Genomic DNA, 13,630 nt, shown 5'->3' on the forward strand with positions numbered 1-13,630 from the left:
AGGTACCCCATAAAGAGCCCCTTCTGAGCACACTGAGTTTAAGCTCCTAGGGTGAGGTAGGGCAAGACTGCCTTAGATTGGGTGGAGCTAGTCACCAGAACTACCAAGTGATTACGCCAGAACTTTCAGCCCCACCCACTGACTTTAGGGAAATCGCGGTAGGGGGCGGGGATGATAGGCGCTGCGGTTGAGACTAAGCATTATAAAAACACTCGGGAACACTGTTCGATGAGCTTCTGGGTTGGTCAACAGGCGAATATACAGGGAGGGTGTTGGAGGGTGTCCAAGCTAGTTCCCACATACCTTGCCCTGGGCATCTCTTCCATCCGGCTGTTCCTGAATTATGTCCTCTTATAATAAATTGATATTGTAATAAGTAAATGTTTTCCTGAATTCTGTGAGCTGCTCCATCAAATTAATCAAACCCAAGGGGTGGTTGATGGGAATCTCTGATTTAGAGTCCATTGGTCAGAAGCACAAGTAAGAACCGGATGCAACTGGTGTCTGAAGGGGAACAGTTACATGGGACTCAACCCTTGTGGCATCTGATACTAACTCCAGGTAGAAGTGTCAGAATTGGGTTAAATTGCAGGATATCTAACTGGTGTTTGGAGAATCTCAGAATTGTTTGGTGTGTGGAAAATCCACACATCTAATGTCAGAAGTATTGAAGTAGAGGAAAAACAGGAGTATTCTTCCTTTATACTTGATAAGCATGATTTTATTTGATCCCAACAACCCTTTAAATAAACATTATTATCTCAGTATTATAGATGGGTACACTGAGGCTCATGACTGAGACAGAATTCATTCGTTAGTTCACTCATTCATTCATTCACCCATTCATTCATTCAGAGTACCTACTCTTTATGTCCTATGCTCTAGAAAACAACTGCTCTTAAGAGCTAAGATTTTAAAGATTTTATTATTTATTCGAGAGAGAGATAGAAAGAGAGCATGAAAGGAGAGAGGTCAGCGGGAAAAGCAGACTCCCTGCCAAGTAGGGAGTCCAATGTGGGACTCGATCCTAGGATTCCAGGATCATGACCTGAGCCGAAGGCAGTTGCTTAACCAACTGAGCCACCCAGGCACCCAAGAAGCTAACATTTTTAGAGAAAAGAGACAGAGAGTAAGCATGTATCTCTGGTGGTGATTAAGTACTATAAAGATAAATAACGGCGCCTGGGTGGCTTAGTCCATTAAACGTCTGCCTTCGGCTCAGGTCATAATCTCAGCATCCTGGGATCCAATGCCACATCAGGATCCTTGTCCAGCAGGACACCTGCTTCTCCCTCTGCCTCTGCCTCTGTCTGCTGCTCCCCCTGCTTATGCTCTCTCTCTGTCAAATAAATAAATAAAATCTTTTAAAAAATGAAAAAGAAAAAGAAATTCAGGTAAGGGCTGGAAAGACAGGGTGGGGAGAGTATACTAGCTTCCACAGTGTGGTCAGAGAAAACCTCTCTGAGAAGGTGACACAGAGAAGAGACAGAAAGGAAGTGAAAGATCAAGCCATACAAAGACATGGGGAAGCAGCTTGCTTGCTTGTGTTTTTTTTTTGGGGGGGGGCGTGGGGCAGCTTTCTAACAGAGTATGAAGTGAACCCCCAAGGCAAAGTGCTTCTTGTGAAGGAGGAACAGTGAGAAGGCCAGTGAGACTACAGTAGAGCAAGCGAGAGAGGGGTAAGAGAAGTGGCCAAAGAGGTAAAGGCCAGATCATATAGGGCCTTCTTAACTAGAGCAAGAACTTTAAACTGGAATGAAATGGGAAGCCACATGGTATCATAATAACCGGAACTCAAACCCAGGGCAAATTCCAATGGCTATATTCTTTGTGCCACGTTATGTTTTCTCAAAAGGCTAAGGCTTAAGGGAAACAGAATGGAGTGACACAGGGCAGGCCTCAATTCCAGTGTTCCACTTAGCCCCACCCTGCTTATCTGACGCCTCCCTAACTCAATAGCTCTCTGGCAGAGGTAGGCCGATGTCCTTGCTCTAACCTGCTCTCTTCCCCAACTCCCTCCCACCTTTGGGAACATTCCTGTGTACTCCCCAGAATCCAGCCAAGTGCCAGGCACCCAGTGGGTACATAAGTCATTGTTGGTTGAGTTAACCTCCCTTTTATATCATGACACTTTCTTTAAGGCAGAAGATATGAGAGAACATGAGCTGGGAAGAGTGAGACATGACCTCTAAGCCACACTTGACCACTAACTCGATGCATGGTGCCAAGCAAGTCATTTCATGTTGCTGGGTCTCTCTTCACCAATTGTATGTGATAATCAGGTTTAACTAACACATACTGAGCACTTCCTATCGTTACAATACTTACCATCTATACTATTTTTTCCTCATTAAATCTTTACAACTGTGTGAGGAATAAATGTTCTTTGAGTCCTCCCATCCTGCTCGGTGCTAAAACGATAATAAATAAGCTCTAGTCCCAGAATGATGCTGTATAATCAAGGAGTGCGTTTTGCAAGCCAGAGTTTGGTTTAGAGAGGTTCCACCTGCGTACAAATGGGAGTGGATGAAGTATGTGCTCTGTCCTCCCATCCAGGAGGGCAGGGGCCACATTCTACTCATTTCTGAATTTGCATAACAACACACAAATATACACTTCCAGCAAATAGCTGGTTGAATATATGAAGACATATTAAGGCAGGTCTTACAAAGAGTTTAAGGAAACAGATCTCATCTTATTGACTGTCTTTACAGAGTACCCTCCTTAGAAACTCTAGAGACATGTCAAAGTATCAAGGTATCAATAATCATCTATCAAAACCTATTAAATACCCAGGGCACCTGGCTGGCTCAGTTGGAAGAGCATGTGACTTTTTTAAGATTTTATTTATTTATTTGGGAAAGAGGGTGAGCAAGAGCGAGCACAAGCTAGGGGAGGGGCAGAGGAAAAGGGAAAAGCAGATTCCCCGCACTGAGCAGGGAGCGGGATTCTGGACTAGATCCCAGGACCCTGGGATCACCACCTGAGCTGAAGATGGACCCTTAACCTATTGAGCCACCCAGAAACTCTGAACATGTGACTCTTGAACTCAGGGTTGTGAGTTCAGTCCCCACACTGGGCATAGAGATTAACTAAAAAATAAACTTAAAAATTTTTTGTATTAAATACCCTAGAGGGGTGCCTGGGTGGCTCAGTTTAAGCCTCTGCCTTTGGCTCAGGTCATGATCTCAGAGTCCTGGGATCGAGCCCCGCATCAGGCTCCCTGCTCAGCAGGAAATCTGCTTCCCCCTCTCTCTTTGCCTGCCTCTCTGCCTACATGTGCTCTCTCTCTGTCAAATACATAAAATAAAAAATCTTTAAAAATAATAATAAAAATAAGTAAATACCCTAGAGAACAATGATATTTTACAGGACATGCAAAAAATCGATTAAAAATCAACTATTCTTCGTGTATTCTCAACTGAGAACTTTTTTCATCTAGACTTTTCTGACTTCTTTTGTTTGTTGAGGTTACCTGAATTTGTGGGGGTGCCAATTACAAAAGTTCGGGGAAAAGGGATTTACAGAGTCATTTCCTAACTAAGCACCAGAATTAATCCAAGCCTCCATCAACTCCTACTAAATTTCTGAATATTAAGGTATTTTCCTAAGAGTTTCCAGCAAGACTCAGGTAACAGATACCGCAAAACTCAAATCGTAAGGACAGTAGTGTCTTACTTTACTAGAATCCAAAGAAGCAGAATTTTTTGTGTACTACCCTCCATAACCACCAACTTCAGGGATCTATTAAAAAATAGTGACTCAAGGGGCGCCTGGGTGGCTCAGTGGGTTAAAGCCTCTGCTTTCGGCTCGGGTCATGATCCCAGGGTCCTGGGATGGAGCAGCATCGGGCTCTCTGCTTAGCGGGGAGCCTGCTTCCCCCTCTTTCTCTCGCTGCCTGCCTCTCTGCCTACTTGTGATCTCTGTCAAATTAGTAAATAAAAAATCTTTAAAAAAAAATAGTGACTCAATGACCCATCTATTTTATATCTAAGAATATTATCCCTTAGTAAACCTAAAGCCCAGAAAGGAATAGGATGTTCCTATACACAGCTATTTTCACTGGAGTGTACTTACAATGAAGTAAAGTGATACTTTTTGGAAAGATTTTTATAAAAATGGGTTGAATCTATAAGGACTTTCTGGTCAACTTGGTTAGTCAGAAAACTCCTTTTCTAAGCACTCTGGTAAATAAAAATTTTACCTTAGGTAGACTTGTTACAACATTTTGGATGAAAATAATAGTCTATGAAATGCTATATAATCTGGAAACCAGATGACTAGGCCAAATATAAAGACAAGTCCTTAAGTTCTGTGTAAGCAATTTTGTTATTTTTAAAACTAGATCTCAATATCTATCATTGACCTCTTGTTTTTAAAAGCATGTCCTGGCTAGAACTTTTAAGACTACAAAACAAATCAATTTGTTGTACATTACAGCTGATATCCACACTATAAACTACTCTAAATTGAATACTCTTTATGTGCTTTTAGCTGATACCAGCTTTAAGTAGAATCTGAATCTCCAAATGAACTTTTTTTTTTAAGATTTTATTTATTTATTTGGTGGGGGGTTGGGTGAGCCTGGTGGTAGGTATTAAGGAGGACACATATTGTATGGAGCACTGGGTGTGGTGCATAAACAATGAACTTTGGAACACTGAAAAAAATTAAATTAAACTAAATTTTTAAAAAAGATTCTATTTATTTATTTATTTATTTATTTATTTATTGGGGGGTAGTGTAGAGGGAGAGAATCTCAAGCAGACACTGAAAAAAATTAAATTAAACTAAATTTTTAAAAAAGATTCTATTTATTTATTTATTTATTTATTTATTTATTTATTGGGGGGTAGTGTAGAGGGAGAGAATCTCAAGCAGACTCTGCACTGAGCACAGAACCTAACACAGGACTCGATCTCACAACCCTAAGATCAGGATCCTGAGATCATGACCTGAGCTGAAATCAAGAGTTGGATGCATAACCGACTAAGCCACTGAGGCACCCCCAAATCTCCAAATGAACCTTAATCCAAATCGAAGTCTAGTCATATCAAAGTAACGACCATCGCAGTGTTTCTTTTTCAAAGGAAAATCTTTATTTACACCAAACGAAAATTTCCAAATGGGAAAAGGATAGCCTATGTGGTGATTATGACAATGAAGTTATCTCAATGTCTTACTCTGAAAATCAGGTTTATATTCTGTTTTCATATAGGTACAATGAAAATGACCTGACTTGAAAAATGTAGTCACTATATTATAATATTAAGGCTCTAAACCAAACATAAGCACTAAATATCAAAGGCACAATCTTCCATTTACTGTACCAGTGACAACGTATGTAATGGTGAAGAGCATACTCTGAATTAAGACTGCCTATGTGTTTTTCCTGGTTCTACCACTTCTTAGCTTTATGATCCTTTTTTAGAAAGCTCTAAACCCAATGTGGGCTTGAACTCCCAACACCATGATCAAGAGTTGCATGCTCCAACAACTGAGCCAGCCAGGCATTCAAATTAGCTTTATGATCTTGAGCAAAAGCCTTCACTCCTCTGTGCCTCAGTTTCCTCACCTAAAAAATGGGAGTAACAAGAGAACTCTCATACAGTTTTTGAGCAGATAAAATGAGATAATGTGGAGCTAAATTTAGAACAGTGTCTGGCACATAAAAGAACTCAATTAAGGATAGGTATAATTATCAAACTCAAGACCAAGAACAATATATTTAGCAATGATAACATCAATTAAGTACATACTGAATGCCAACTACATATCCATTGCTGTGCCAGGCACTGGAATTAAATAGAACTAACCATACAATGCACGCGGACTCTAGCCCCAGAAAATGAAAAATAATCTCCCTGGTCAGAATGACAAGGTCAAAAAAAATTAATTAAAGAATACCGGAAAAGTGCTAAACTGTGAATGAAAAGTGCTTGCAAATTCAATGAAACAACAACAAAAGGATAACCAACATTTCTTAAACATCTACTATGTTGCAGGCACTGTTTTAAGCACTTTACACAATTACATCATTTAATTCTCAAAACCCTATGAAGTAGATATTATTTTTACCTCTACTTTATAGATGAGGAAATTGAGAATTACAGAGGTAAAGCTGTATGTTTACACAGGTAGTAAGAAGCAGATTAGGATTCAAACCCAGACAGTCTGACTCCCAAACCTGCTCACCTAATTACTTTACCATAGTAGGGCAAGAGACTCAAACAATAATATCACCATTAACTGAATGTCTACAATGTGCCAGTCACTCTACTTTCAAAAACCCCACTTTAATAATTCTACTCATGGGGCACCTGGGTGGCTTAGGCAGTTAAGTGGCCAACTCTTGATTCTGGCTCAGGTCATGATCTCAGGGTTCTGGGATCGAGCCCCACATGGGGCTCCACGCTCAGCAGGGACTCTTACTTGTGATTCTCTCTCCCTCTGCCCTTCACCTACTTGCTAGTGCTCTTTCTCTCCCTCTCTGATACACAAACAAATCTTAAAAACAACAACGGACAATTCTATTCATTTTACAGACAGCGTTATAGATAAAAAGGGGAAATGACCTGCCCAAGGTTAACAGCGCATATAGGGGCAAGGACTCAGTCACAGAACTGCTGACCCTAAAACCCATGCTATTTCTGATTTGACTTTCTTTCAAAATCAAATCTACACATTGTATCTACACAATGCATATTGTGTATACATAACTATCTACAGACCTTAGATAGTTACAAAGGACAGGACTGAAGCACAGCTCAGAGGATTTGTATAATTTAGATAGCTAGTGAGTTAGGGAAAGATATTAAAGGAGGCACAGAATGAGTAAAAACTTGGAGCAAAAACCAGTGTTTAAGGATGTTAAGAAAAATAGCCTGCCTGTGGCAAAGGGTGCAGAGAAGTAGAGACAATCGCGCTGATCCGGGTTAAGATGGCAGAGAGTGAGGGGCGCCTGGCTGGCTCAGGCGGTACAGTGTGTGACTTTGGATCTCAGGGTTGTAGGTCTGAGCCCCCCACTGGGCATACAGATTGGTTAAAAATAAAATATTGGGGGGAAAAAAGGTGACAGAGAATGAAAACAAGGTAGAAAGTGATGCAGCAGACAAAGAGAGAGCCACGGCAGGCTCTTGAGAAGGTGAGTGGTATAATGAAAACAGGATTTTAGACATACTACTACTGAGAGCGTTATCAGGATGAATGGAATGGAAACAGAGACACTGAGAGTTTGCTGCTGTGATACAGATACTGAGATCAGGAAGATTTAAGAGATGGCAATGAAATAAAAAGCAAATCACAAATGTGAAAATAACTTTGAAAAAACAGCCTATGGGACTTCATGATAATTGGTTTTAAAAATTCAACTCCCTTTCATTTTTTTTTTTAGTAAAAAAACAAAAAACAAAAAACATAGCAATAAGTAAGCAACATTAAAGAAGAGAAATGCTGTTCTTTAATCTCTTCAGAGATAACTTGGAGGCTATTAGTTTTTTTCCTATATCTGACACAGTAATACTTGCCCAGATCCCCACTCCATAATAGGCAGAGTCAAGTACATTTCTTCTGTACCCCACCCATACTGATAACAGCCCTTTTTGTACCGGGCAATCGACCCTAGCTGTACCCTTAACAACCCAAGTGGAGGCCTGCTGTATTTCAGCTGATACACTCAGCAATTTCAAACCCACATCTGTGGCTGAACAGCTGGGAAAAAAGAACAACTATCCTCTCAAATTCTCAACAGATACATACTCCCCGCAGGTATATGTCTGTGAGCTCACATTCAGAGCGGATACTTAGTATGACCACCAACCAGCTCTTGGAGAGATGTGGGGAAAGTCATTAACCTGATAACACGGTGGAAACAGTGTAACTCTGCTAATTGCAAACTCCTAATTCCTCACCAAACAACCCTCAGGGAAGAATTCCAACTGACACCACCCAAGGTCCTAAGATGTGGCAGCTACCACACAGTACAGGGAGAATGTGGCAGGAAGACTCCAAAGATGGTAGAAAAGCTCATTCATTCAAATGTACCATTTAGTAAGCATCAAGACCCTAAATGATATGACCCCTGGCTACCTCCCTGACTTCCTTCTTACTATACTCCCCGTCTTTAACCACAGTCTAGCCACACTAGCTTCCTTGCTATTCTTTGAACACCCTGGAGGGGTTACCTGGCTGACCCAGTTGGTGAAACACGCAGCTCTTGATCTCAGGGTTGTGAGTTCAAGCCCCCTATCAGGTGTACAGATTACTTAAAAATAAACTTTGAGGGGCGTCTGGGTGGCTCCGTTGGTTAAGCCTCTGATTCTTGGTCTCAGGTCAGATCTCAATCTCAGGGTTGTGAGTTCCAGCCCTGAGTTGGGCTCCACACTGGGCACTGAGCCGACTTTAAAAAAAAAGAAGAAGAAGAAGAACACACTACGATTCTTTGCTTTTGCTATTCCCTCTGCCCAGAATGCCTTCCCCCAGCTACTCACACAGCTCTCTCCCTCACTTCACTCAGGTGTCTACTCAAATGTCTCCTCACAGAGCCCTTCCTTAACCATCTGATCTAAAATATACAACACCCACCCTCTTTCTCTCCTCACCTCCATCCCCTTACCCAGCCATTTTCTTCACAGCACTTGTTACTACTGGAGATACACACACACACACACACACACCTGTATACAAACACATATGTTCACACACACTCTCACAGCAGTGATTTTGTCTCTTATTCATGACGCCAACCCCAGTGTACAGAGGGTGCTCAAAGAGTATCTGTTAACAACAGTAAATGTATGAATCTATCATATATTTGGGACTGAGATAAGTACTAGAAATATAAAAATGAGTAAGTCATGCCCCATGCTTCATGAAAGGAGCTAACAATCTAGCAGCAGAGGTTAGACACACCACATGAGAAAGTTCTATAGCCTCAGGTTTTCCCTAGTTTCCTATGGAGAGTAAAAAAACCAAGTCATTTCTAACTTGAACTGCCAGGTGCTACAATACTGTAATATTAATTAAAAATTATAAAAATCCTAATTACTGGTCATAAGAGATAGACCTGGCTTCAAATTCAGCCACTGCCACTTGTTTGCTCAGTAATTTTTTTTTAAGATTTTATTTATTTATTTGAGAGAGAGAGGAAGAACACAAGCAGGGGGAGAGGCAGAGAGAGAGGGAAAGGGAGAAGCAGACTGTCCCCTGAGCAGGGAGCCCAACATCAGGATCAATCCCTTGACCCTGGGATCATGACCTGAGCTAAAGTCAGATAATTCACCGACTGAGCCACCCAAGCACCCGTTTTCTCAGTAATTATTTGAAACTGCCCAGCCTGGGGTGCCTGGGTGGCTCAGTGGGTTAAAGCCTCTGCTTTCAGCTCACGTCATGGTACCAGGGTCCTGGGCTCAGCAGGGAGCCTGCTTTCCTCTCTCTCTGCCTGCCTCTCAGCCTACTTGTGATCTCTGTCTGTCAAATAAATAAATAAAATCTTTAAAAAAATAAAAAATAAACCTTCTCAGCCTGTTTCCTAACCTATAAAAGGAAATAATATTGGTAATTACTTAATGGAGTTGTTAAAAAATTAAGTAAGATACTGCATATATAGCACTTCCCGCATTGCCTGGCACACAGTATGTACTCAATATGTTATCTATTAGTGTTCTTTCTTTTTTTTTAAGATTTTATTTATTTATTTGACAGACAGAGATCACAAGTAGGCAGAGAAGCAGGCAGAGAGAGAGAGAGAAGCAGGCTCCCCACCAAGCAGATAGCCCGATGCAGAGCTTGATCCCAGGACCCTGAGATCATGACCTGAGCCAAATGCAGAGGCTGAACCACTGAGCCACCCAGGCGCCCCTCTATTAGTGTTCTTAATGGTTGACTCCAATGATCCCTTGAGCCAGATACCCAACCAACAGCTAAATCCTATTTAATTCTGTCACCAAAGAAGCCTTTCCTTTCCTTCCTTTTCATTTTCACAATTCCTAACTGGTGTCTCTAATTACCAGTCTCTTCCTTCCAATTTAATTTATAAATTTTTTTTCAATTTATACATTTCTAAATAACTAAATCCAAGGGACATCTGGGTGGCTCAGTCAGTTAAGCAGCTGCCTCCAACTCAGGTCATGATCTCAGGGTCCTGAGATGGAGCCCTGAGTCAGGCTCTCTGCTCAGTGGGGAGCCTACTTCTCCTTCTGCCCCTTCCCTCACCCCACCCCCCAGATCCTTCCCAAGTGAAAATGGTATCTTTCTCCCCTGAATGCCTACTCAATGCTGCTAGATCTCTTCTATAGTACCGAACCCTTTCAACTTTATATTTTAGTTGTTATGTACTCTAAGGGCTCCCTGTTGAAAGAATCCACGCCATGCCAGTTCCTATACTCATATGCCTAATACTCAAACAAATACATGTAGAACATTTCACCGATAGACATTAAGGTGAGGTTTAGCCTCAACAATAAACTTTCAGCCTTGAACCAGAATCTTCTAACTGGTACTACAGTTTCCTCACAAAAGGATATATTGGAACACAAAGTACTATACTTTCAAACCAGTGGTCACATTAATTCTCTTTTTAATTTTTATACATAGCAGGCCATGTCATCTTCCTTCCACTTCTAATTCACCCAGTCTCACACTCTTCATCAGAAACTTTCCCCCTCTTTATATAGAACATAATTATAATCCAGGACTAACTGAGCTCTACCTATTAACAGAGTACAGCCAAGCTCACAAAAACACAGTAACAAACAAGGATGCTGGTCCCCATTCTTTCCAAGTAAAGTTGTGCCACTGACCTGTTTATAAGGCTCTGTGATGATTTTCCCGCACAAGAAACTGCCTATATTTGACTCAATCAGCTCAATCAGTCTTACTCAGACCTTAGTGATGGGGTGGGGGTTAGTTTTAAGATGAGCAAAGACATTCTGAAATCCACCACCAACTCTACCATGTCTTGCTTGCTATGTGATTGTGGCCAAGTCCCTGAACTTCTCTGTGTTAAGAGATCTGTTTAAAAAAGCTGCTGAACAGGGAAGGAATGCAGAAGTTTCATCAGCTTGAAATCCAAAAATATGTGCAGATCTTTGCTACAAAAGACAAAACCATGTAAATGGGAATGTTTTCGGTGAATTCTCTTTATTAAAACAGAAGTTATCTTACCACTCATATACATGTCATTGTATCTGACTTCCAAATTCATTACAGGAAGAGCTGGGTATTAAGTCACCCAAACACATGCACTCTCCACTTCCCTTAATTGAAAGCTGCTGACTTCCAAGGAGCAAAAAGCTGAGCAGAATGTAACTTAAAGTCTTGATCAGTAAACAACTCGCGATCCAAACTGGCCAGAGAGGAAAGAGAGGTGGGTGGGGGTAAGGCAGATGACAGGAAAAACTCGGCTGACCACTGCGCCAAGTGAACTCACTCACTGCTCCCGAGATGACACACATACCCCTCCCACCCTAAGGCTGTCAGGCTGCTGCTTTGGCCCCCATACCATGAGGGCAGTACACCTGAGAAGAAACTCAAGCTTCAGCTGGGGCTCGGGACCCTCGGGGAGCCTGGGCCTGACAGACTCGAGGATGGCAGCCGCCGCCCCCGCACTGGAGAGCCCGAAGACGGCCTCAGGTGTGGCTTTGGCCATAGCCTCGGCCGGGCTCCGCATCCCGACAACCTTACCCGGGCCTGTCCCCGGGGCAGCCCCTGCCCCCCATCCCGGACCCCCAGCTCACTGGCTTGGCTGATCCGCTGGATGTTGCCACTGCACGTCTGTATGATGCTGTTGAAGTCCCGGAGCTGGGGCCCGGAGGACCCCGGGTTCCGATACATGTCTAAGGGACCGTAGGACATGACGAAGAACTGGGACCGACTTCTCCTGCACCGAGCTCCTACCGGAAGCAGCCGCCAGACTGAACCCGCAGCCTGACGGGGAAACCGAGAAGAGAAAGGGCGGGGGAAGGGACTAGTGCTGCGTGCGCACTAGCCCCGCCCCCACGCCGCGCGCACGCGCCCCGCCCCACAGTGCGCAGGCGCCACTGGAACTGGTGCCGGGGACCGTAGCTTAGAGACTGGACGCCTTGGCCTTGGGGAAACGGGGCGGGGCGTGACGTCACACGGTCGGGGCTCGGATTGGAGGAGCTGGTGTGGTAGTGTTGTTTCTCGTCGGAGCACGGTGACAGGAGGCAAGAATTTTCGATTAGCATAAAATTGTACCAGATGATCTCAGCCCTGACAGCCTATTCTGTTCTAGTCTGAGAATTCAGGCCCAAATATGGGAGAATTCGACAACCCTGAAACTCAGATCGGTAACCAAACTCCTGAAATTCTTCACTCTACTTGGGTCCTGCAGGGCTTTGTAGTAATTGCAGAGCGCTTTTATGGTTTACAGACCGCTTTCATTTCTCCCTCCACCCCTCTTCTAATCTAAACAATAAAGCGATGATAATAATATTTATTGAGCATATACTATGTATGAGCCTTCAATGCAATTCATTTGTTCATAAGCTCTACCATACCAAAGGACAATGTTCTAACCATATTTTTACGTTCAGAATAGATAATGGAAAATCGGTTTTTTAATTGTTGAAGCAAAGTAATTCGATAAAACAAGAGTTATTTTCCCTTTTGCAAAACTGAGAAAATTAAGACCACAGTGGTTAATTTGCTTTTCTGAAGTTTGACTGCAAACCCAAACACTAAGCTAACTCCATACTCATCTCGATATTTCCCTAAACGCATTCTCACATTCCCAAACTCATTCTCCATCTAAATCCTTCCCAAACAGCCTCTTCCTTTACTATATATCCCAAACCAGGATCTTTTTTTTTTTTTTTTTGAGAACTACACTCTCAAATTTTAAAAATCATTCCCTTGAGGGTGGGGAAAAATCATTCCCCAAGTAATTTGCAGATTTGTAATTTGTAATTTCCCCAAGTAATTTGTATGACCTCAATGTTCCCATAGAAAACTGCATTTTGTGAGCTTATCGTAAACGGACAGAGGTGGGTAGGATTTGGATTTTGGAAGAGATCTAGACAGGGAGAAGTGAAAGGGAAACTGGCAATGTTTGTTTCCTGTGTTCTCCACCCAACCCCACCCCTGCCTACTCTTCAGTCTCTGGGGACTGGCAAGAGAGGAAGCTGTTTGCCTATTTGGGAGGAGACCCCAAATGAGGGAAAGAGCTTTAGAGATCTTGTACGCAAAGCTATTTATATTTTCGTTGTGGCATTTTTAAGAGCATTTCTTTCTCTATAGAAAGGGACAGATGACATTTGGGAGCTCTCATTCTGGTTATTAAAATGCTACCATTTCTTAGAATCCATAGTTTTATATCAAATCTTCTAGCTAATCATGTAAGTTGTACATTTTTACCTATAAAATAGTCTTGAGTATTTTTTCATTTACACTTGACTCTATTTAGAGTGAAATTCAGTAAAGGTATTTTTCTCCTAGGAATTGAAGACATAAGGTTTTGTTACTGTTTTCTTTCTCCATCTAAAATAAAAGTGGTTTTCCATCTGTGCCTTGTGCTATCTTGTGCTGTTATAGCAATACATTTGTGTCTTGCAAATACTGGATGTCAAATGAACATATATTATATTTATACAAGAATAGTAAAAAATAACTA

At 42.1% G+C, this 13,630-nt stretch overlaps 1 protein-coding gene across 1 annotated transcript in view; it reads right to left on the reverse strand.

Moving 5' to 3' along the window:
* Positions 1 to 11,994, reverse strand: part of STX12 (syntaxin 12) — a 39,173-nt gene extending 27,179 nt beyond the window's left edge. The window contains exon 1 of the mRNA XM_032361422.1: positions 11,736 to 11,994. Coding sequence (XP_032217313.1) covers positions 11,736 to 11,853 — 118 coding nt within the window. The 5' untranslated portion in view covers positions 11,854 to 11,994. The remainder of the gene's footprint in view (positions 1 to 11,735) is intronic.
* Between the last annotated feature and the right edge of the window lie 1,636 nt (positions 11,995 to 13,630).

This window comes from Mustela erminea, chromosome 10 (genome assembly GCF_009829155.1).
Source record: "Mustela erminea isolate mMusErm1 chromosome 10, mMusErm1.Pri, whole genome shotgun sequence".
NCBI classification, from domain to species: domain Eukaryota; kingdom Metazoa; phylum Chordata; class Mammalia; order Carnivora; family Mustelidae; genus Mustela; species Mustela erminea.